General features: G+C 35.6%; 1 protein-coding gene across 1 annotated transcript in view; it reads right to left on the minus strand.

Moving 5' to 3' along the window:
* The window catches only part of DDX10 (DEAD-box helicase 10), a 370,510-nt gene that overhangs the window by 300,375 nt on the left and 44,672 nt on the right, over positions 1 to 25,463 (minus strand). Inside the window, exons 10-11 of the mRNA XM_007494873.2 lie at positions 8,669 to 8,770; positions 1,962 to 2,049 (exon numbers count right to left, since the gene is read on the minus strand). Of these exons, the coding sequence (XP_007494935.2) occupies positions 1,962 to 2,049; positions 8,669 to 8,770 (190 nt within the window). The remainder of the gene's footprint in view (positions 1 to 1,961; positions 2,050 to 8,668; positions 8,771 to 25,463) is intronic.

The following is a 25,463-nucleotide window of genomic DNA, read 5'->3' on the forward strand; positions in this document are numbered from 1 at the left end:
ATCTGCTTCTACAAAGTACATAGTGTTACTACTAGGGAATTAGTAATAGCTTTTTCTGCGTGCACGCACACAACACACACACATGCGCGCGCGCGCGCAGCTTTAGTCTAGAAAACTAGCAGAAAATTCAGACTGTTCACCTGTTATGCCTCATGCCTGCCAAAAGAGCAGGCCATCTTTACATTTACACATTTCCCTGATAACATCCTTTGCTCTATTTCTTTTTCAAAGTTCTTTATTTGATATATATGCTGCCCCTTTATTTGATAAATATATATAAATATATATTTGAGACAAGTCTCAATGTAATATTCATTCTTCATTATTCAGATGCTATATTACTCCCAGTGGAATATCAATTTTTTTAAAAGATCCACAACATGGCACCAAAGACAATAAAAAGCACACAATTGTTCCCAGCAAGACAGTCAAAAGCTATAAAAAACAAAGCGTGTATATATATTTACAAATAGAGGAAAAGCCAAATGTTGGCTACCTTCAGTTGATCTAAAACACTATGACTTCATATTCATAATCAGAGGTTTGAACAAAATTACCTCTGTTGCTAGACTAATATAATTTTAATAAATATACATATTTAAATAAATTTAATAAATAAAAGTAATTTTTAACTTATTCTATGAGACCACAATTCATAATAAGGTTTCCTTTTCTCAAAATAAATCACTACATGTAATTAAATATGTACCTTCCAAATGCCAAATTTTAGCAAGAATTCCCTGATGAAGAGAATGATTCAACAGGGCCAACCAAACAAATACCAAGATTAAAATATTTCCTCTTAAAAAAAAACTAAAAATCTTAATATCATGACATTTATCTGCTATATTACTAATTTTATGGTCAAAATTTAACATTTTCCCCCTGATAAACCATCTCATTTTTCCCAAACAGCAACAACTCATAACTCACAAAGGGCCTTTATACTGAAAGAGTATTCCTTTAAACAAGGAACATAATAGAATTCAACTTGACATAAAGCCACAGAATATTGAAATACTTTTCACAGCTCTTAAAACCTTAAGCAATTCCATTATGTTCAACTCTTCATGACCCCACATTGAGGATTTTCACAGCAAAGATTTTGGAGTGGTTTGCCATTTCCTTCTCCAACTCATTTTATAGATGAAGAAACCTGAGGCTGAGTTAAGTGACTTTCCCAGGGTGACACAACTATGAATTTTAGTTTTACTCCACTCTGCTTAATCTTTAGAATTCTAGCAACCAGGAATGTATACACACCCACTTAAGGATTAAGTGTGGGGGAGGAAGGTCTATGACCCGCATGTGCTAGCAAGTGACAAATCAGAAACAATTGACTGACCCCTGGACCATCCAAAGCCAAGTTTAAGCCACCATTGTTACACATAAGACACAGGAAATGACATAAAGAACTACCTTTATATTTTGTGTCACTTCCTATGAGAGGGACTGGGCTGTGGAACTCGACCATGGAGGAGCTCGAGCATGACTCCTCAAACTTCTTCCCTTACACGACCCCTTGCCTGAGGTCTCTGAACTCCTGCCTGGCTCAGATCAGGCCAGAGATGTTTTTCCCTTTTCTCTCTCTCTCTCTCACTCATTCTTAATTTCTTCCTTCTATTGTAAATAAATCACTATAAAATTCCATTCTGATTTGAGTATTTCATTGGGATTTAGAATTTAAATCCCTCACGACCAACTAAGATATATATTCAGTCCAACCATAAAATTTACCCATTACCACAACTAGTAAGTGGTTGAGGCTGGATTTGAATTTGGGTTTTCTTGACTCTGGACCCACTGTTCTATCCACTGCACCACCTAGCTGCCTCAAAAAACAAAATTACCATTTCCTAAAGCACTGAATTATTACTTTATATCTTGAGAGCACAAACATTTTATAATCACAGAAACTCAAAATAGTTTAATGTGGTTACTCTAAATGAAAAATCACTCACCCTTTGAGCCCGTTCTTTTAGGTCTTGATCTTGGGCTAAAAATGCTTCCAGTTTCTTCTGTATATCTATAAGCTTTTCTGGATTAATTCTAGGTAATAAAAAGAAAATAAAAGTTGAATATCATTTCACTTTCAGAAGAGTGTCTAAAGAAATGGCTGCTTTTTAAATACCCTTTATATCTATAATTTTTATGTGTATGAAGCTATTACTATTCTCTGAACCCAGTTTAACGGAAACTTGCTGGATATAAAATTAAATTCCATTGGTTTTTGTAATGTAAACCTTAAAATTTCTTAGACTTATAAATGTTGGAAATTTCACCATTGGGAAATTTCATACTTGAAAAATTTCCTATTGATAGTGGGAACTCTATTGGAATGTGAACCCCATTGGCATGGGAGGTTCCTCCTCCTCCCTTCTTAAGATTACTTTAGGACAGAAACCTTTTGCTGAACAACGGAAAGGGCTTTGACCTATGCTTAAGCATAGAACAGGAAGTTCTTTGAGTCATGATTGATTTTAGAATTGATACAATAGAGATACTTGGAATGACAGAACCAGGTCTTGGAAATTACAATCTCCACCCTACTCAGTCCTAACAGGATTTAGGAAGGGCTGCAGCATAGATCAAAATTTAATTATTCCAATCTCTACCCTACTCAGGGTAACAGGATTTAGGAAGGGCTGTAGCAAAGGATCAAGATTTAATTATTGAGAATATAACCTTCAACAGACATGTGCAAAGCCACAGACCTCTGGGCGGTCCCGGGTTAGGCTAGAGTCACCATTGGCACAGGGAAGACATGGACAGTGATTGGTAGATGTGAGAACTGAGGGGAGGGAACTTGGATGGTTTCCTTAAAGATAGAGGGGTCTGAGGACTGGGGGGGTTGGTTGGAGAGGTGGTGCTTTGAGAGTCGGCTCTGAAGGAAACTGGAGGTGGAGGCCCCTGAGACTGTTTCTCCATTTTGGTCACGTGAGTAATAAGGACTGATCTCCTTTCTTTGCCCCAGCTATCTAAGGGCTTGGGCCTTTTGGCCCAGCCTAAATAGAAGGGGTATTTAAGCCCTATTCCCTTCTCTCCCCTTTCTCTCTCCCTCTCTCTCTCTATCTCTAATACCTTTCTTCATCCTGTTTGTAATTAAACTCCATAAAAGGTTGACTGCTGACTTGAGTTTTCATTTAGGAATTACATAGCTGAATTCCTTGGCGACCTTAAATTAATATATATCAGTCTTTTAAAGTGATTTCCTTGTCACAGTAAATGATTCACAAAAGATACACTGATCTGACCTCTGTAAAAAGGTAAACTAAAGCAATTCCAATGTCATTCTCAAGCTTTTTCTCAATGCTTTTTATATAAGCCTTCAGATTCCCCCAGACTCTGCTCCAGCTTCTTTTCAAGGGCACTTGAGTTATTTTCTAGTTTTTCTTCAAGGTGAGCTTTTAGTTGAGCTTTGAGGTCAAACAAAACTATGATTCCGTTTCTTCATAAGGAAGAATAAGCAAAATGCCAGGCCTCCTATCAATATAAGTACAGATAGGAACAGCTATATAGAACCACTGTGAAATATTCTATTGGGAAATGAGCCATTTTATATACTCAAGAAACAGGATCCCAATCTGGCTAGACTGCTCAGTATCATATTTAATCTGTTAATTTTGTTTGCAGTTCTACTTTCTGTCAGGAGATGGTACTATTTAACAGTAGTAGTAGTAGTAGTAGTAGTAGTAGTAGTAGTAGTAGTAGTAGTAGTAGTAGTAGTAGTAGTCGTAGTAGTCGTAGTAGTAGTCATCGTCATAGTAGTAGTAGTAGTAGTAGTAGTAGTAGTAGTAGTAGTAGTAGTAGTAGTAGTAGTAGTAGTAGTGGTAGTCTCTTGGTGACAGAGAACGACGATTGTCTTTGTACATTATCATCTATTGATTACCCTCATGTGGCTTTGAAGTCCAAAGACTGAGGCACAAAGTTTGTGGCACATGCGGCATGGGACGCCAGTTGTTAAGGGAGGTGAGGTTGTGGCCTAGTGTCGGCGTTCATGCACAGCGGCAAGACGTCCACGTCGCTCATCTTCAAAGGTGGCGGCGGCATGGTTAATGTGGGCTCACCAGCTGCTTCTGACAGAGGCAGCGAGTTCTAGTTGCTTTGGTGTAATGCCAGCCCACTTCAAGTTTGACTTTAGCTGATCCTTGAATCTTTTCTTTGGTCGGCCTTGTTTCCTGAGTCCAGCTGACAGTTCACCATAGAATACCTGTCTTGGTATTCGCTGTGGGTCCATGCGGATGACGTCCAGACCATCGTAGCTGGGTTTTGAGGACCATGACTTCTATGCTGGTGGAGTTGGCTCTGTCGAGGACTTCCCGGTTGGTGATTCAGTCCTGCCATCGGATCCTCATGATTGACTGGAGAGAGCGTTGGTGGAATTGCTCCAGCTGTTTTATGTGCTTCTGGTACAGTGTCCATGTCTCGCAACCATACAGGAGCGAGCTGAGCACCACTGTGTTATACACTTAAAGGATCAAAAGCTGTAACAATTAACTGCTAGGAACTTGACTTAGGGATAGTTTCAGTAAAAAGTAAGGAAAATGATCAGAAGATTAAAAGGTTTAGTCAAACTCTTTCCTGGCTCACCTTAAATTTAATATGTTTTAAATCTTGTACTACAGAAAATAAAGTGGGACTTTCCATGTACCCTTGGGCAAACAACACCAGGTCCTTTGAAAACCTTTCCAGGTGAAGACAAATATATTTCTGGAATCTTCATGAATGGGTATGAGAAAAATGCTGAACACAAATCTACTACCATAAAATATGTAGCTGCGCTAGGAATAGAGGAGATAATGGTGAATGGGCTCAGAACCACCGGGTGTCTTTTGATGACATGATTGTTTACAGCTCTTAAATCTTGTATAAACTGATAAGCAGGTTTTCCATTTTCATTTTATTTTGGCTTTTTAACAGGCAAGATAAGTGTAATATATTCAGATTTACATGGAATTATTATTTTTTGTACAATTCAAGAATTTATCACCAGAGTAATTCCCTCAATTGGCTCTTTTAATAGGGGATACTGAGGAACAGAAGGAGGTAGGCCACCTTTTGTTTTAATTTGCACAGGAACAGCTGATTTGAATAGGCCTACATCGGATGAAGATGTGGTCCAGAGAAATTCAGGTATATCATCTGGTATTTCAAAAGTGAGAGGTTTGTCCACCTCCTGACTGTCTAAAAGAAGTACAGGGAACAGATTTAAAAATTCCTCAGGCAATTCTAGCATCAGAGCACCATCTTGAGAGCATGTTATTGTGGCTCTAAATTTACATAAAAGGTCACTCCCTAACAAATTTACAGGGGAATTAACATTAATAGAAAAGAATGTTCTAGTGATAGGAGTGCCACAGATACCATTTGAGGGGAAAGCTTAGGGACCTTCAGAGTTGCTCCTGATACCCCTTACATTTAGAAAACCAATGGAATTACAATCAGAATCAGGTGTATTCATCAACACCAATCTGGTGGTACCAGTATCTAAGAGGCAATCATAATACGTATTTCCAACTTTCAGGGTTACATGTGGTTCTTTATTATGTGGGGAAGAATGGACTGGGATAAGTAGTGTTAAGATATCAGTGTCTGGGAAATAAAAGGTTTCACTCTTTGATTCCAAAGTCCTTTCTCCCCTTTCAGACCATCATAAAGGTCCTTGGCCATTTATCTGGGTTTCCTCTTCTTGAGGGGAATTTCTGCCCTGACTATAGTGTAGGCGAGCTCCATTTTGGATACTTTGTTGAAAATTATCATTTGCCTCATCTGGATTACTTTATACCTCTTATCCAAATATGACTCCTAATGAACAAGGTAAAGATTATTCAAGGCAAAAATCACAACTGGCATTAATTACTTCTTGAGTTTATAAATGACTGGAGACTGGGAAAAATTCCCACAAGGCATTTAATGAAAATAGCACTAATAGCTAATTTTCATCTATTTTTTTTCTATTTTCTAATTTTTTTTTTAGAAAAATTTTCCATGGTTACATGATTTGTGTTTTCTCCCTGCCTTCTTCCCTCCCCCTTCCTAGATCTGACAAGCAATTCCACTGGTTAATATATGTCTTATTACTCAAAATCTATTTCTTTATTATTTGTATTTATAATAGAGTAATATAAATATTTTAAAATTGTTTTTATTTATAGCTAATATTTCTAAAGCACTTACTATGTGCCAAGACACTGTGAACAGTGTTTTCCAATTTTTATCTCATTTGATCCTCATAACAGCCCTAGGAGGTAGGTGGTGTTATTATACCTATTTTACAAATGAGAAAGCAAAGGCTGAGGTTATGCGACTTGCCCAAGATCACAATTAAGATTGGATTTGAACTGAGGTTTTCCTTACTCTAATCTAGGCACTTAATCCAGTGTGTAATCTACCAGTATTACAAGCACAGTTACTTTACTTTCCAAAAGCCTAAAATTATTTTTCAAATAAATAATAACCAACTTGCTTGGTTTCTAAAAATATTTTCCCCTACCTTAAAATTAAGAATAGCATATTGAATCAATTACCTAAAAAAGTATCATCTGTGTCTATCTGCTCTTGAGAAGCTTACATTCTGGGGGCAAACAACACGTATATACATGAGTATATACAAAAACATATTAAAAAATAAAAACTATAATTTAGCAAGGAAAGCATTCACTATGGAAATCAAAAAAGTTCTCAACTAGAAGCTTTGAAGACAGACTTCAAAGGCAAAGAGATAGGTTTTGGAATATAGTGGATGAGTTAATTAGGCAGAAACAGAACGTGGGGGAAGTAATATGAAGTTAGTCAAAATATAGGTTGCTTTCATGTTATCAAGAGCTTTAAATGTCAAGCAAAAAATCTGTACTTGAACCTAGAGAAAAGGGAAAAATATTGAAGAGGAGAGTGACATGTTCAGACCAGGAATATCACTTTAGCAACGACAGATAGATTGAAGAAGGGACTTGACAAAGATAGATTCCTTGGAAGCTATTACAAGAGTCCTTATGAGATGTGAAGAGGGCCTAAAATAGGCTGATGATGGTGTGAGTAGAGAGAGGTTGTGGCAATAAGAATCAACATCTGACAAATCATTGGAAATGTGTTATCAGAAGATCAAAAATTCAAAGCTCAATTGGATCTTGATGGTCATCAAGCCCAATCCCCTCAAATGAGGATAATTAATCCCAGAGAAGTTAAGTGACTTACCCTAGATCACCCTGCTTCTAAGTGTATGATTCAGATTTCTAACCCAAGGAAAAAGTGAAGGTAACCAAGAAATTGTGAATCTGTATGACTAAAGGAAGAATGGTATCATCCTTGAAAGAAATAGTGAAGTTAAGAAGGCTTGCTTCAGGGATAGGGAAACAATGAGTTGTTTTAGGTGTATTGAATTTGAGATATCTTCTGGATATCATATTCAAAATATCAAATAGGTAGTCAGCGTTGTGCTACTGAAACCAAATCATATTTTTAATCCATGTAACCCTATTTCTTTTTAAAGAATCTTTAAGTATAAAATTATATCCTATAATCTTCACAAAAATGTGAGTTAAGAAAACAAAAATATACATAGATCAAAGAATATGGGAAAGAATGAGAAACTTTGGTACCATTTCATTCAAATCCTTAATTTGAAATATGAGGAAAATTATGTCCAGAATAATTAAGTGATTTGCCAAAGAGAGCTTTGAGGGGAACTCAGGTTCCATGACTTCTAGTCCAAAGTCCTTAACTCTATAGCATGAAAACACACCCCTTATCTATATAACACTTTAAATTCTTCAGTGATTTTCACTTAATTATCTCATCTGATCTTCACAAATGTGTAAGGTAAACAATCAATTCAAGAAACCCATTTTATAGACAAGAAAACTGAAATTTAAGTAAAAGTATATATAGTACATTATATACAAATCAGAAAGCTTAATGGTAGTTTTAAGGATGATGACAGTGAATACTGTCCACATTTTCATAATACTTTAAGGATTGAAAAGCACTTATATTTTCTTATTTAAATCTCCTATGAACCTGGTGTAGACACTAAAACTACCACCTACATTTTCCAGAAGAAAAAAATGAGGCTCAGAGGACTTAAGTAACTGGCTCAGGGTCACACAACTAGTATCAGAGGCAAGATTTTTTTTTTTTTAAACCCTTACCTTCCATCTTGGAGTCAATACTGTATATTGGCTCCAAGGCAGAAGAGTGGTATGGGCTAGGCAGTAGGCAGTTAAGTGACTTGTCCAGGGTCACAGCTGGGAAGTGTCAGAGACCAGATTTGAGCCTAGGATCTCCCACCTCTAGGTCTGACTCTCAATCCACTGAGGCACCCAGCTGCCCCCCAGAAGCAAGATGTAAGACAGGTTTTCCTGACTCCAGGATCAGCACTCTTATCAACAATAATAGTAGAATGTCTCACATAATAAAAATACCTCATTTTACTCAACAGTTTTAATATCTTACTAAAACCTAACAAGAATCACATCAGAGACCTGAGTTTAATCATTTTTTCTGTATCATTTTCTGATAAAATATTAAGGGGAAAAATATTCCCAAAATAGACAACAGTCAGGAAAAAAAATCAATGATAATGAATTATTATGAAATGAATACAGTAATGATAGCTTCACACTTTCAGTTTTTCTAATTTCAATATTAAGGAATAATAGGCATTTCTTACTTGATTTCCTTCACAGGAACTTTCCTCTGGGAAAGCTGATGAACCATTCCTTTTACTTCAGAGGGGAGCAAAATGAGTAATGACTCACCACCTTCCTTATATCTAAACAGGTAAAAACAAAGAAAGAAAACAAGACTTTACTTCATTTTACTTTTTATATTGAAGTCAAACATAATTGAATGTATAGTGAAGACTCACAGAGAGACAAAGCAGGTAATTTTGCCAAATATAAATTTCAATACACATTTTTAAAAATCTACTAACAAGAAAAAGTCACGATTACCACCCTGTTTTTTTCAATTTGGAGTCAACAGTCAGAAGTCCTAGTGGCTATATTAATTTTTTTTTAATTACTGAGAAACTATATGCTCAAAAAATTCATTTACTCAGTGATTAAATACCCAATGATTAAACATCTGTAGTAGGCAATGACCTTTTGCTAAGCTCTCTGGAAGAAATGTAAAGGTTTATCTGGAGTTTATAGTCTGACATGGAGTTTAATCTTAGGTCACAAGAGAGCCATAATAAAATAAGTCATTAATTTTAAAGATTGGGACCTAATTAACATCTTTACTTTAATTCAAACATTTAAGTACCCACAACATGGAAGGCATTGTGCTAGAAGTAAGAAGATAAAAGCAAAACAATCTAGGTCCTCCTAAGAGCTAGAACAATGTCTATAGAGAAATGTAATAAAAGAAAAGGAGTGGATTCAGCAAAACATGAGAGATCAATGTATTCTAAGAAAATTTGGAGGAGAAATCACTAACAACTACAGGGGAGAGGGAACAAGGAAGATAAAAGATAATTAAGAAAGGCTTCCTAGAAAACAATAGCACCTGACACTGAAGAAATATTTTTAAAGATTGAGATAAGGATAGTTAACATTCTAAGCATCAGAGATAACCTATATTAATACAAGGAGGTGGGGGAAAAAACAAATTTGGAAAACAGCTAGTAGTCCAGTTTGGCTGGAACAGAGAACATGAAGGGGAAAAAAATCGGAAATAAGTCTAGAAAGGTAAACTTTTAAATGTCAGAATAAGTCATTTAATCCTAAAAACTAATGAGGCTTTTTTGATCAAGGGACTCAAGATAATCTGTGCCTTGGAATGATTATTTTGGAAGTTGTGTTGAAGGGTGATAGAAAGAAAATCCTCATAAGGCTATTATAGTAATCTAGAAAAGAAAGGATTATATCTAAAGCAAGTACTACAGAAATGTAGAAAAGTAAACAGATACAAGAGATGTTGTAAAGTGAAAATCAACATGATTGTCAACTGATTAGAAATGAATGATTAAGGAAAGAGTCAAAAATTACAACAAAGTTTACAAACTTGAGTGAATTAAAATGGTGATACCCTCAACGAACAAATTAAGGAATTTCAGTTATGTATGAGAAGAAGATGATGTGTTCATTTGCAACATGATGACTTGAGACCATGGAACATGATGACCAACAGCTCATCCATAGGGAAATGTTCAACAAGGAATTGGCAATGTAGGACTAGGGTTCAAGAGTTCTTTATATGCTTCAGAGAGGAAGTGGCACTTGAGTTTAGTCTAGAAGGAAGAAAATGATTCTAGGACTGGAGGTCTATTTTCTGGTTAGAATGTGAGAAACAGCTTAGCCAAACTACATGGAGGAAGGAGATAAATGCTAAGTTTAAGGAAGAGCTAGTAAACCAATCTGGTTAAAAAACAAGATTACTAAAGGAGAGTTTTATGAAAGAAGGTTAAAAAGATAGGCAAGATACAGAATGTTAATGACCTTGAAAGACAAGGTAAAGAATTTACATTTTATCCTATGGGAAATAGGGAAATTAGGGAATAATTCAGCCAATTTCATAAAAAGAATAAGAAGTAGATCAAATACATAATAGGAAATGGTAGCTCCAGAAAAGAGAAAAACCTACTTACTCTCCAAGACAAATATATAAGTTTGGAGTTAGGGAGAAAGGAAATGAAGGAACTCAGGGCAAGTAGTGTCAATTTTCTTAATCAAGTAGTATAATAGATAATCTGATAGGATACGAGGGAAGATGAATCAATGGAAATCTGAGAAGATAGGACGTTTGGAATAGTTGCTATGAAGAGTAGCAAAGAGATCCAAAGATAAATAAAAAGATTACTATACAACAGTGAAGATACAATTGAAGTCAGGTAATAAAATTATATTTTGTTTAACCTTCCAGAAGTATTTAATAGCCTCAAGCAGAAAAGCTGGATGGTGGAGGTGATCTAAGATTGAGGCCTTGCATGAATGGCAAAAGGAAAAGGAAAAGGATTTGATGGCAGAGGACAATGCACTGATTGAAGTAAACCCAAGAAGGAGGTAATGAAGTGAGCAAAAAGAGGGGCATGGAGATCACAAGAGAATGAATAATGAATGTAAATGTGTGCATTCATAAGAAATATTAGATTTCAAGACCACAGAGGTAAAACAGCTTTGGATGATGGTAAGGTCTAGAGAAAAGGTATCAAACATTCAGCTTGTTGCCTACATGTGGTCCTCAATACACCTGAACCAAATTAGAATATAATTAGGAAATATTTTTAAAAATAAATAAAAATACAATAAAACACAGATAACATCACATTTTAAAATTAAGTCAAAAAGTAGTCAATAGGGATCCTAATGTCCAGATTAGTGACTTCTAATACTATTTGATTTTGATGCCACTGATTTAGGATGACAGTTTATATACCTACAATACGAGTGGATATGCGGGACATGGAAATAGAAATAGTTCGTGAACTAAAATACCAAAGTATTTTATTATTGTCATTCACAATGAGTGCACGAGATAGGAAGGAGGAGTTATAAAATTGAACTGTAGGTCAGTTTCTGAATGTGGAAAAAAGAGAATGAATTACCTAAAGGCCAGTAGATAATAGCAGACACTCTTTAACAATGATGAAAATGACACATATTTATATAGCACTTTAATGTTCAAAAACCGCCTTCCTCACAACAGCCCCGAAAATTAGGCAGCACAAATAGCTCAGTTTTACATTTGAAGAAATTGAGGCTCTGTGTGGTTACATGACAACATGAGTTTGTCAATAATCTCTTAACTAGTATCTGAAGTAGAATACGCTACCCTAACAAATGACTAATTTCAATATTCCAAACACACTACAATGAAACTTGAGATAGAATGAACCCCAAAGGAAAAGAGGATTCTGAAAATAATGGCATAAGAACATTCACACGCCTCACCCAAGTAAGTAACTATTTAGTGTCAAAATACAACTTTTTCTCTGCAAAGTTCTGTATCAAAGTGAATGGCATTACTAAAGTCAAAATAAAGATGTAAACAGAAAAGATAGCCACTATCCTTTTCTGTTGTATGGCTTGAATGCTTTCATATTTATTTATTAACCAATGAAATCGGAAAGTTTCACATTGTCTATTATCTAGATCTCTGGGGCAGCTAGGTGGGGCAGCAGGCAGAGTGCCAGGACCAGTCAGGAAGACTCCTCTTCCTCGATTCAAATATAGTCTCAGACACTTACCAGCTGTAGGACCCTAGGCTAAACACTTGTTTGCCTCAGTTTCCTCATCTATAAAATGAGGAAAAGGCAAACCACTCCAATATCTCTAAAAAGAAAACCCCAAATATGGTCATGATGAATTGGGTACAACTGAAAAATGTATAGTGTCTTCTATCTCTATATTCTTCTTAGGAGACTAGCCACCAATTAAATAAAAGGGTGGAAGACAACAAAGGCAACATTTCAAAGAAATGAATGGTCCTGCCAAAGCCAAGTAAATTAAAAAATGGTTAAATCCTGCCCCCCCCACCTTAACTCCATAACCCAATACTGAGAAAGCTGAGGTGACTATTCATCTGCTAAGTGTCTGGGATTGAGGAAAAATCATGATCTAAACAGCATTGTGTTGCCTAAAATTAAAAAGTTTCTGTCCATTGTTAAACATTTTTACCTAACAAATAAAAGGAAATGAGAATTCACTAAATAAGCATTTATTTAGTGCAAACCATATGCATGATACTGAGGAAGTCTGCCACTAAGACACAGTTTCCTAGTAAAAACATCTCTTATGATATTCAAAAGAATTAGCTCTGGGAAGAAAATAAATATATCAGGTAGCAAATTCTGTTCTTTTACAGAATGTATCCAAGGAAGAAAATTTTGCCAGCTACTGCATTATCCAAAAAACAGCATGTAAAGTCATTCAGTAAAATTACTCCCATAACAATGGTCATATAACAACTTTGAAGAAAGGATAATACTCTGATACCTTCCCATAAAATCTACCAGTTCTCATCCTGACTCAATGTGTAAAAATTGATGTGTATTTGTTTTTGTTTTTAAACAAAAGGGAAGGGAAAAGTGATAACCTAAGATAACACAAATCTCAAATTACAATGCTTCAATATATAGCTAGCTCAAGCTTTTTAAAATATATTTTCTCTTCTGATAGGGAATCTAATCCTATATGAATCAGTTCAACTGCCACAAGCCTATGCCAAAAGGAATGTGACTTATCCTGGCAAAAGAGAATATTACAATGTTTAATCTTCACTTACTACCAATTATGAGGTAAAACAATTTCTCTGAAGCAAGAACTATATTACTTGTATATACAAAAAGACCATCAGTTTGTAAAGCCATGAGATAGCTGGAAGTTTCAGAGAAGTGGAAACATCACTGGCCTAAATTTAAAGACAAGAGGGAATCAAGTCTAGGAAGCCAAATGTCACTTCTTGACTCTTTAAAGACACTATTATATATGGATAATATCACAGTCCAAAAAGCCACACTCACCTCACAGTAACCACACTGAAGTCCTAAAGAAAAATAAAATTGCCTTCAAGATTAAAGAGCCAAATCTGTTTACTCAAAACACAGAACTGGTGGGGTGGGGTGGGATTAGAAGGAAGTGAGATTAAGGATATCACCATGTTAGCAATATTCTTTCATGTTAGAACTCTTTCAGACCAAAGCAGAACACTGAAAGCTAAAAATAAGTGGTCTTCCACAGGACAGGACAGGACAGGACAGGACAGGACAGGACAGGACAGGACAGAAAAGAAAAGAAAAGAAAAGAAAAGAAAAGAAAAGAAAAGAAAAGAAAAGAAAAGAAAAGAAAAGAAAAGAAAAGAAAAGAAAAGAAAAGAAAAGAAAAGAAAAGAAAAGAAAAGAAAAGAAAGGAAAAGAAGAGAAAAGAAAAGAAAAAGAAAAGAAAACTTTTAAGTTCCTGACTATCAAATAAATAGAAGACATAAAATGCCATGCCTTCACACAGCCAGACAACCTGGAAATACTGGCTAGGATTATCATTATAGATGAGTACATCACTATTTAATCTTTATGAAACTATGGGTGGAAGCAGCTATGTGGCTCAGCTGATAGAGCTCCAGGCCTGTAGTCAGTGGACCTTGGTTCAAATCTGGCCTCAAACACTTACCAGGTTTGTGACCCTATGTGTGTATGTGTGTTGGGGGGGATAGGGAAAGATGATACTATCGGTTACTGAATGGTTAGACAGAAGTTAAGAGTTAAAGCTAAAGGGTACTATTCTTAATCACTTCAACAACAGACTAAGCTACATATATTCCCTCACTAAAAATCTAAGGAGGAAAAGTTGTTAAGAAATTAGCTCTCAACAAAACAATCATCTGATACATTTGAGCCTAACTACAACCAAATGGTAGTGTTCTTTTTTGAAAAATAAGCAAATAACTAACAGCAGTGCAATCTAGAACAATTCTGAAGGACTTATGAAAACATATGATTTATCACTTGTTTATTTAGCTGTATGTCTCAGAGTTTGGGCTCTATAAAAACAATTGCTTATAAAACTAAGTAATACGGAAATATGAAAAAAAAAAAGCAAATAGAGGCTCAGAGAAGCTAGAAGTTTGCCCATGGCCCCACAGCTACCCAGTAAAAGAAGCTGTGAACAGTTTGATCTTGGGCAACAAATAGATCAAAAGTGATGACCATCACCACCCATTCCTCTTTCTGCAGCTTTACTGGCATTTTTAGCTATGCTAGAAAGTATTTTTATTTCAATCTTCCCATTTAATATGCTGGTATAGAATGAGGAAAAAGCTTTTAGCCATTCAAAGCAAGAGTAGGAAAAAATTAAATAGTGATGGTCTATCTCCCATCTCAAAGTCCTTTATACTGTTCTCTCTCAAACCTGTCTGGAATGTATTCTCTTCTCACCTTTGCCTCCTGGAAGTCGACTTCAATTCAGATTCAACTCAAGCAACTAGGTGAAGCTTTTTCTGCTTGCTCCAACTGCAATTACCTTCTATTTTGAGATTACATTTTACCTATATTGTACACATCTTGTCTGTGTACAAATGGGCAGCTGAGTGGCACAGTGGAGAGAGTGCTAGGCTTGGAATATGAAAGATTCATATTCCTGAATTCAAATTTGGCTTCAGGATCTTACTAACTGTGGGACCTCTGGGTAAGTTCCTTAGGCTCGTCTGCCTCAGTTTCCTCATCTGCAAAAATGAGCTGAAGAATCGGCAAACCACTCCAATATCTTTATCAAGATAACCCCAAAGGGGTCATGAAGAATCAAAACAACTAAACATACATATATATATACTTACATGTTATCTTCAGCCCTTGAGGGCAAGGATTGTTTTTTGTTGGGGGGGGGGGGGGGGGGTTGTCCCTAGCTCTTAGCACAGTGCCTGATACATCATAAATACTTAATAAAGGCTTGCTGATTGATTCATTGTAGTTATTTTGTACATATTATATGTATATATATATGTGTGTGTGTGTATGTATGTATATATATACATATATACACTTACATATGAACATGTCTCCCCATTAGAATGTAAATTCCTCAAGAACAGGTACCATTTCACATTTATCTTTGTGCTTTGCACAAATATTTAATAAATCCCTATTGACCGAGCAACAAGATAGATGTCATATGCTAAAGATACATAGTTAAGTCCTATAATCCTAAAGGAATTTAACAGAAGAAACATACACAAAGAACTATGAAATAAGAAGATATAGGTAAATTCCAAGGAAAAAAGTAGAGGCAAAAGAGTCAGGGGATTTTTGAAAAGAATTTTCACAGTGGAAAGCAGAAGGTCTTATTCTGAAGGCAACATGGAGAGCATGACTTCTGAGGCAGACCCTGAAAGAAGGATTTACAGATCAAAGGGGTAGCACAGGAAGGCACTAGGAAAAGTTCTATTCCAAAAGTGTGGTCAGTATGGCCAAAGACACAAAGTCAGGAAAAAGAATAGGATAATAACAGAGAACAGAAAATAGGACAGTTGGGCTAATGGGTAGAGAACTAAAAGGTATAAACAGAAGATAAAATGAAAAGGTAGGCTAAAGTCAGATTGTGGGGGATCTTAAATGAAAGGATCAAGAGTTTATACTTCACTTGGTAGGCAATGAGATACTGAAGGTTTCTAAAGGTCAAAAGTGAAATGTTTATTGAAGCAGTGGAGTAGAAGATGAGAAGCTAGTGGCACAGGGGATGTTGGGCCTGTCAAAAAGACATGAGCTCAAATCTGGCCTTAGATACTTACTAGATGTGGGGACCAGGGCAGAACTTAATGTCAGCTTGCCTCAGTTTTCTTAGCTGTGAAATAGGGTTAATAATATCCCTTACTTTTCAGGGTTGTTGGAAGAATAAAATAAAAATCGCTTTGCAAACCTGAAAGTCTTACATAAATGTTGGCTATTATTAAGATAAACTGCAGGAGATAGCATGGAGGCATAAAAACCAGTTAGAAGGCTTTTATAACAATCTTGGTAGGAAAAAATTAGGGTCTAAAAGAGACTGACTACAGTGACGGTAGAGAGAAGGAACCAGATACGAGCAATATTGCTTGATAATGCATGGCGTTCTCAAAACTGAGGGAAGAATCTATCATACTCAGTAGCAAATGTATCTACCGTCTTTCTCTGTATCCTTTCTTTTATTTTTCCAGTCTCTTCCCTTTCTTTTGTCTTATTTCTCATTTTCTCTTGCCAATGACTTTAGGCCCTTCAAGCACAATTTGCTATATCAAAAGCACTGTTTATTATCTCTAATAGTATACAAGGATTTAAGATGTTCACTAAGACCAAATCTAACCCCTCACCTTCAACTGGAGCAATTATAAACTTCTTGTTATATTTACTCATCCAGTAAGAGAGAAAAAAAATACAAATCAGAGTCAGAGGGAAAGGAAAAACCATGAAGGAACAGAGACACTAGGTTTTAGGCTCCTCTTTCAGTATGAGGATGGCTACAAAATTAACTGTAAACATTCTGACAATATTCTTATTCCAAGGAAATATGGTATTTTGAGGCATATTTCTGTGCCTTTTCTCTCAAACATCCAAAAACAAAATGAAAACTGTTCTAATGAGAAGACACCCTGAAAACAAAGAAATTTGATACTCAATAGCTTAACAATATGAGCAAGAAAAGGGCTCTGTTCAACACTGACAAATGCAGGGCTCTATAAAGTAATTGGCTTTTTTGGAAAAGGGAACCATGCTAACTAATGTATCTGCTGAACAGGAGACTGACAGCATACTGATTAGGAACAGGGATTTATAGAATTAATGTAGTGGGGAGGAGGGCGGATCATTAAAACCTATCAGCTCTGTTCCCAGAAGATATTTTAAAAAATTTAATCCAATTTTTTTAAATAAGGGAGTGTTCACACAGTGCAAACCTAAATGGAAAAAGTGATGGGACTAGGTCCTTTGCTAGGCATTACCTAGCATAATACAGCCATAGCTGAGAAGAAACACTTGCCTCTTAGGAGGTAGTAGGAAAAGGTACACATTTAAACCAAATGGTTTGGTCTGGCCAAAGGAAGCTGGATCAAGTCCAGGATATAAGATAATCAAGAGAAATATATGTTCCTCCCCTCAAAAGAGCTTCCAAAAATTAAGGTCTGAATATCTGACAAACTGCAGCACTGCATATAGAAAAGAAAAAGCCTCTGGAGAAAGGAAAAGGGCACTGATGATCATCTAGAAGACAGAAGGAATCAAAGAACGTATGGTACAGTGAATAGAGCACAGAAGGTCTGAGTCCAAATGTCATCTCTGACATTTATTAGATGTGTGAATCCAACTGGGCAAATCATTTGATTTTCTCTGAACTTCAGGGCCTTCTCTGAAAAATGTAGGAAATAATATTTATCCTGAGCAGTTAATGAAATTATAAATGTAAAGTTATTTTGCAATATATACCTATATAACTGTCAGTTGTATTTATTATATAAATGGAGATTTTGAACCCTAGACTTCATTCCCAAGAAGTCCTTGGTATTTCCCAGAATTCCCTATAATCTCTCCTGAGTCTTCACGTTGGTGAGATCACAATTGGTATTTAACTGGCAGTAACACCTCCCACGCTCTTTTCCTTTGCAATGATGTAGCAAGTATAGTGGTAAGCTAAGCATGGGATTTTAAATGGGCTAATCAGCCATGGGCATGTGTTTTTTTTTTTATTTTGTATCTTCTTTACTCCTTGATTTCTAACGATCCTTAATAAACCTCATAAAATATAATATTTTATTATTAGATATTAAATTATTTTTTACATTTTTAAGAAAAAAGAAACATATATTGAGATGGAGTTCTCAAATTTATATTCAGCAGAAAATTACGTCAATCATAAGTGGGGTGATGAGAACTTAAATTTCTCTGTCACAGTAAGATTTGCAAAGCATATTAAATACATTGTCTCACTTGATCTTCCTGGGAGGCATACAAAAAGGAAGGCTCCTATTCCTTACTCTATCCACTGTGCCCATCATCTTCCCCCTCTGACATACACATGACCTCTTACTTCCCAGTCTCAAAAGCTAAAACAGAAACATTTCAGAAGACCCCCCCCTCAGCAAGGGAAATGGAGGCAGAAAAATAAGAAGAAATGAGGACTGAAGGATTATCCAGGTCTACATAGTGAGAGCTAAGAAAGAGTCTTGGGAACAAAAAGATTAAGTGACTTTTCTAAAGTTTAAGCATCTGAGGCTGTATTAGAACCCATGTCTTACTGATTCCAAGTCATGTGCTCATACATATGTAGTCTCCAATGAGTAACTGTGGTACTACTGATAATTCTAGAACTTAGAATATAGAAATGAACATTTTTATGTCAATGCTTAGCCCTCAATGACTTAAAACAATAACAAGAGACATTTCCAAAGCCCTTTAAAGCCTACAAAGCATTTTACATATCATCTCATTTAATCCTCATGAGCTAAAAGAGAACTGCCATAGTTGTTATTACCTTCATCTTGCAGATAATAAACTGAAGCTGATAAAGGCTGTGTTTTACCTAAATCACACAATTAGGAAATATGAAAAGGTAGAAAATAAGCCCACATCATTGTGACTCCAGGCTCACCCTACACACAACAAAACCACCCTACTAAAACCATGTCAAATGTACCCATTGCTGCATGTTCTACTGTTCCCATATTTGGTTTTTAATTCACCTTCATATAGTTATTAAAAGACTGAATTTGCCTTTTAAAGCTTTAAACCAACTGCAAATGATAGCAAAACTTCTTCCTTTATACTGGGATGAAAATAGGCCTCTAGTGAATAAGTAGCAGCCTCTAGAGGCGAGGTAGCAGAAGAGAAGGTATTTTGTGGAGTTCATCTAAGTTAAAAGAAGAATTTTCTCTAGCAAACACCAGTTCTTACACCTCAATCAAGGATACTCACTGTGACCTTCAATAACAATGCTCATAGCAACTGTCTTATATTTTTATTACTTCAATTTACCAGCCAACTCAAGTTGCTATTCAGTTATCCTTTCAGTATCTATGCCATAAAACACTTGTTAAGTGTTTCCAGTAATGATTTTCTTCACAAGAAAACCATGAACTTTTTGCATCAGCTATCACATTCCAAATTTCAAATTACTTTCAACCTTATTATGCTTGCCTCTTGAGGCCTAGACATGTGTCATTAATTCTGAAATGAGAAGGTCTGGCTTCTGCTGTCCCCTAGTGGAATCCATCATATTCTACCTGAAAAGGAACACCTCACACTAATGTAACCCAACACTTACAGAATGTGGCCCGGCATAGATTATAAAAATTTATTAAGAGACAGAGAATAACTACAATTATGTTATTCTTTGCCAAACCCACAAAAACCTAAAATCTATACCTACTCAATTCTCAACCCCAACAAAATAAAATTAATAAGATTACTTTTTAAGGCAAACTTTATTTTCATTTAATCATGTCCAAAATATAACAGGAGATTGGATTCATAGCTTCTAAAATTAAATGTCTTATAAAGAAAGTTTGAAGTTTAGAGAATGTATCATAAGGTATCATTCATTAAATCAGCTTCCAAAATCCCTTGCTCATTTACATAAAACCTAATGGAAAGAGGGCCAAAGAGGATACAGCAAAGTGTTTCTGCAAAATTCTGAGGGAAATCATTTTGTTTGAAAGATTGTGAAAGCTTGTGAAAGGAGAAAAGCCATTTTCCATATTTACTGTGATTTCACTAAAGTTAATAATCCCCAATTATTCTCAACTACTCACTCTCCCTCATTGTCTCTCCATCCTTTACTCCTCACTCCCAGAATATCCAATTAGTTGACAAATCTTGTCATTTCTACCTCCACATCTCCAGCCTCTGCCAATAACTTAGTTTACTCCTTCACCAAACCCAAGGTGATCGATTCCTAATTGGACCCTTTCCTCAACTATTTTTCACTATCTTCAAGCTATCCTCAACATTTTCTTACCTCTATCCCTCAGAATCCCTTCAACACTGAGTATATGAGGTATTAGTTGATTCCCCTTAAATGCTTTTGCCCTTTGCCAAAAAATACCTTGTGACTATTTTGTATATACCAATACAGGTATAACTCTATATACCTATATATATAAATAAAGGATCCACTTGAGAAGGAAATGGCAAACCACTCCAACATCCTAGCCAAGAACACTCCAAGGATAGCTACGGTCTACATGAAGAGTCGGACATGAATGAACAATTGATCAACAATAATACATATATAAGCCCCTTGAGGGCAAGAACTGCTTTAGTCTTTGTTTTTGCAAACCTATGGCCTAGAACCTGGCACAAGGTGGATAAAATGCCTGTTAACTGACTGACTGGTACAACTGCCAGAATGATAATCCTATACTGCTTTTAATCACCTTACAAAGAAATAGAACTTCTTTGGCAATTAATTCTTTGGCAATTAATTAATGTATCCTTTATTGTGTCATTCTACCTATAAACAACATGACCTATTAGATTGATAGTCTTAAAGAAGATAACAGAACAAGGCAGGTCTCATTGTCTTCATATCCCAGATTCTGTCCATTCTGTCACCCTCTCTCTCATACTCAGGGTATAATATGGTACATTTGGTAGAAATTCAAAAAATAATGAACAAAAAAATTCAGCGGTTTGCATCTCAAGAAGATTATGAAAAAAATATAAAGATCCAAAAGGGAAAAAAGCAATTCCCAAAATTTAAGCCCTTCAAGTTCCAGAAAAGCATTTAGTGTAGACTTTATTTTCATGTATCTTTCTTCCTATATTCACAAAATCATAGTTCAATTCCAAAAGCAAATACTATTCACAAGCCTGGTTTTAATTACTGTATAACAACACAGGATTTTAATTAGTTTCAAATTTTCATTTAGCTTTATTCAATTCAATTATGTACTCTCATGGCCCAATAAACTTTCTAATTATCTTTAAGTTCATTAATGATAACTTTTAAATAGCAATTTGACTGGTTTTTATTAAAATTTCAAAGAATAGACACTATATATGCTAACAACTTCCCATGAATATACAACTAAAATAGTTAATTCAGAATATTTGACATTAATTAAAAAGGACCAAACACTCATGTTTTAAAGATTAATGGCCACATTAGAAACTGAATTAACACTTTATTTTTTAAATTAACATCTTCAATCTCCAGATACAATGAAATTCTGTTCCAACTCCTCTCCATCTCTGCAGCCATCAATACAAAGCTCAATATGCAAATATTTACAATTACATTTCCAGGAGGCAAAAATTTAACTAGATTTATAGTATCTATGATATGCTATAGATGCTTTATCAAAGTTAGTCGAATGGATTTGAATATACCCTTCATGAACTTTATCCTCATGCCATAAGTTACCAATAACATCCATCTGTCATTAGGAATGAAGAAGCACACAGAAAGGAACCACTTTGTCCTTTTAACCACTACATCTAAAAATCTAGCAGGTACCTCTGCTAAGTGAGATAACTATATCTGAGATGGAAATGAATCTAAAACTAGGTGGGGAAAAAAGGAAGGGGCCACATTCTGACATCTACCACAATGGAAAAGGAAAAGAGAACAAAGTGTCAATCTTAGAAAAACTAAAAAGGTACACTGGGTTCAAGTATACCATTGATATATGCTATTTAAGAAGTCCTTAACCCTCAGTAGACTAGGCAAATCTTTAAAATAGAAAAATGCTGAGTAGAGTCTGATCTACATCAGTAGAGGGAATTTCTTCAATAGCAACTCTATATATCTATAAAAGCATGAGACAATTGAGGTTGAAAATGATGCCACCATGACTACTACTCATAAGAGCTTCAAAGTGCTTTATCCATAATAGTCCCTACATTGTTCACTTGTTCCCCTCCAACAATACTTGCCAATCTGCCTCTCATCATAAATAGTATGTCTTTTATATTACCTCCTAAATTCAAGTTATTTGAACATAGAGACTACCCCTTTTATCTTTGTCTCTCCCACAGTGCCTGGCAGAGGGTCTTACACCTAGCAGGGATTCAATAAATGTCCACTATGAACTGTCCATTATGAACTGCTAGAAAGAGTTCATAAAATAGAATGCCTCACACAGTGAAGGGCTGACAATGATGTGATTCTGAATCTCAACACAAGAAGGGGAACAACAAAACATAAATAATAAGTATCAACTGACTAAGAGAGAGTTAAAAATGTGATTCCATTAAGCCTATCTACAGTGGAAGTAGGGATGCTATACTGGGCAAAAGAGTTTACGCAGAAGCAGACATACAGGCAGAAGCCTATGAAGGATGACCTATAGAAGCCAATTATTCTAAGTTACTAACTATTAACATCTCTGAGTGAAAATCAGAAAGCTTTTTAGCTAAAGAACTAGAAAATTAAAGACTAATTCTGAATGTTAGCTATGTAATTATTTTCAATAAACTGATGCTAAAATGTATTAAAAATTAGTTATAAAGTTGTGTATTTACTAATAAGAACTGATTTAAGAAAGAAAAAAAAATACTCCAGTGCAATCCTACCTGCCCTTATTTTTCTCCAGAGGGAGAGGTTGTAGACTACTGAACCAGAATCAGAAATAACACTGAATACCATTAAGAAACAGTACTATTCTGCTATCTATGTACTACATTCTGCTTGGAGAATAGAATCCAAGAGTTACAGGGGTCTTCAGAGATCTACTCCAATTCCTTTGTCTAACAAATTACCTTCACAGTATCACCCAACAAGTGGTCACTTCAGTTCCAATGGGAAAAGAGCCAGTTACCAGAAGAATTCGATTATCATGAGATACCCCATTCCAGTCAAAAGAGCTCTTAGAAGTGATTCCTTATGTTAAGGTTCCTTACTTCAACTTAACAGTTCTTATTCTCTCCATGGCTGAGCAGAATAAATCAAAACCCTCTTTCATGAGACAGTTTTCTTCTAGTTCAGTCAATGACAGGCCTCAGATAAAAGCAATGACATGTGTCACCTAACACCTTCAATAAGCAATTAAGCATTCTCTTGCACAAGGCACTATGCTACACTCTAGGAATACAGAGGGTTGTTTTTTTTTTTTAAAGAAGTTACTGCCCTGAAGTAATAATTCAATAGGAGAGGACAAGGCAAAAAAGATAAAATATTGTTCACAAAATAATGTTCACAGAAAATAGCTTGAAATTATTCATTATTCTTGATTGTGCTTGTCCATGGGCTTTCCCATCAAAACTCAATTTTCTTCTCATTTTGGAACCTTCCACAGCACCTAGGACCTTCTCACATTAGAATATCCCTCCACCATATAGACAGACCCCCTTTTTCTCCATTGGTGAGTTGTTTTCAGGGCCTCCAATTTAGAAATAGGCTGAGACCACCCATGTTTTATTTCTTACCTGGATGTGCATCTGTTATCTTCACCATTAGAATCTAAGTTCCTTAATAGAGCACATGCCAATATGTCAATGTCCCTTTAAAAATATCATGTCTATAGCACTGCTGGGTCTGTACCCCAAAGAGATAATGGACACAAAGACTTGTACAAAAATATTCATAGCTGCGCTCTTTGTGGTGGCCCAAAACTGGAAAACGAGAGGATGCCCATCAATTGGGGAATGGCTGAACAAACTGTGGTATATGTTGGTGATGGAATACTATTGTGCTAAAAGGAATAATAAAGTGGAGGAGTTCCATGGAGACTGGAACAACCTCCAGGAAGTGATGCAGAGCGAGAGGAGCAGAACCAGGAGAACATGTACACAGAGACTAATACACTGTGGTATAATCGAACGTAATGGACTTCTCCATTAGTGGCGGTGTAATGTCCCTGAACAACTTGCAGGGATCCAGGAGAAAAAAACACCATTCATAAGCAAAGGATAAACTATGGGAGTGCAAACACCGAGAAAAAGCAACTGCCCGAATACAGAGGTTGAGGGGACATGACAGAGGAGAGACTTTAAATGAACACTCTAATGCAAATACTATCAACAAAGCAATGGGTTCAAATCAAGAAAACATCTAATGCCCAGTGGACTTACGCGTCGGCTATGGGGGGTGGGGGAGAGGAAAAGAAAATGATCTATGTCTTTAACGAATAATGCTTGGAAATGATCAAGTAAAATATATTTTAAAAAAATATATCATGTCTAAAACTGAACACACTAACTCAATGGCTGAATAGCACAGAATATAGAAGGCTTGTTACAGACTTTGTTTTGGGAATCATTGTCAGGAATATAATAAAAAATTTTTTTAAGTTTATAAATCCTTCATTAAAACACGATCATTTAGTTTTGCCTATATGTCTGTTACTAATACAAGAAAAATTAGTTCCTCCCTCCAAAAAAAATTAATCAATTTAATATGATTTCTTTTAAAATTGATTAATCATGTTAAGAAACTAGAAATGAAGTAGATTGGCTCAGAAAATTGTAGCATGTGGATATAATAGATTAATTTTGCACCACAATAAACAGTGAATATGAGGAATTTGGAGAAGAAGACTTATACGAACTAATGCAGAGTGAAGAAAACAACATATTTGAGAACTATAACTGAACTGAAAGCAAAAGCAAGAAAATAAAATGCATAATGCCTCCAACAATCTGAACTAACATTAAATAGGATGACCAATTCTGGATTTAGGACAGAGAAACATACTTCCCCTCTCAGTACTGCATTCAGTCACATGTGGTCACTATGTGTTTTTTTGCTACACTTTTTCTATGAACACAAAAAAGGATTCTTTTACCAAAAAAAAGGAGCGGTATATTGGAAACGTGACTATAAGACTTCTATTAAGTACTATAGCTAACAATATCGATTCATAAGCATTGACCCTTCCACAAAAACTAAACACACTACTATCATTATACCTGTATGAAACACAAACATAACATCACACCTAATTTTTTTTTTCTCAATTTACTTTTAAAATCCTGAGTCATACTGGCTGGACCCTATTCCTGAATCTCACACTGTGCTAGGGTTTTTTATTGCTCCTCCAAGTAAATTAATTTGGTAGGAACACAATGT

This window comes from Monodelphis domestica, chromosome 4 (assembly GCF_027887165.1).
Source record: "Monodelphis domestica isolate mMonDom1 chromosome 4, mMonDom1.pri, whole genome shotgun sequence".
NCBI lineage: Eukaryota > Metazoa > Chordata > Mammalia > Didelphimorphia > Didelphidae > Monodelphis > Monodelphis domestica.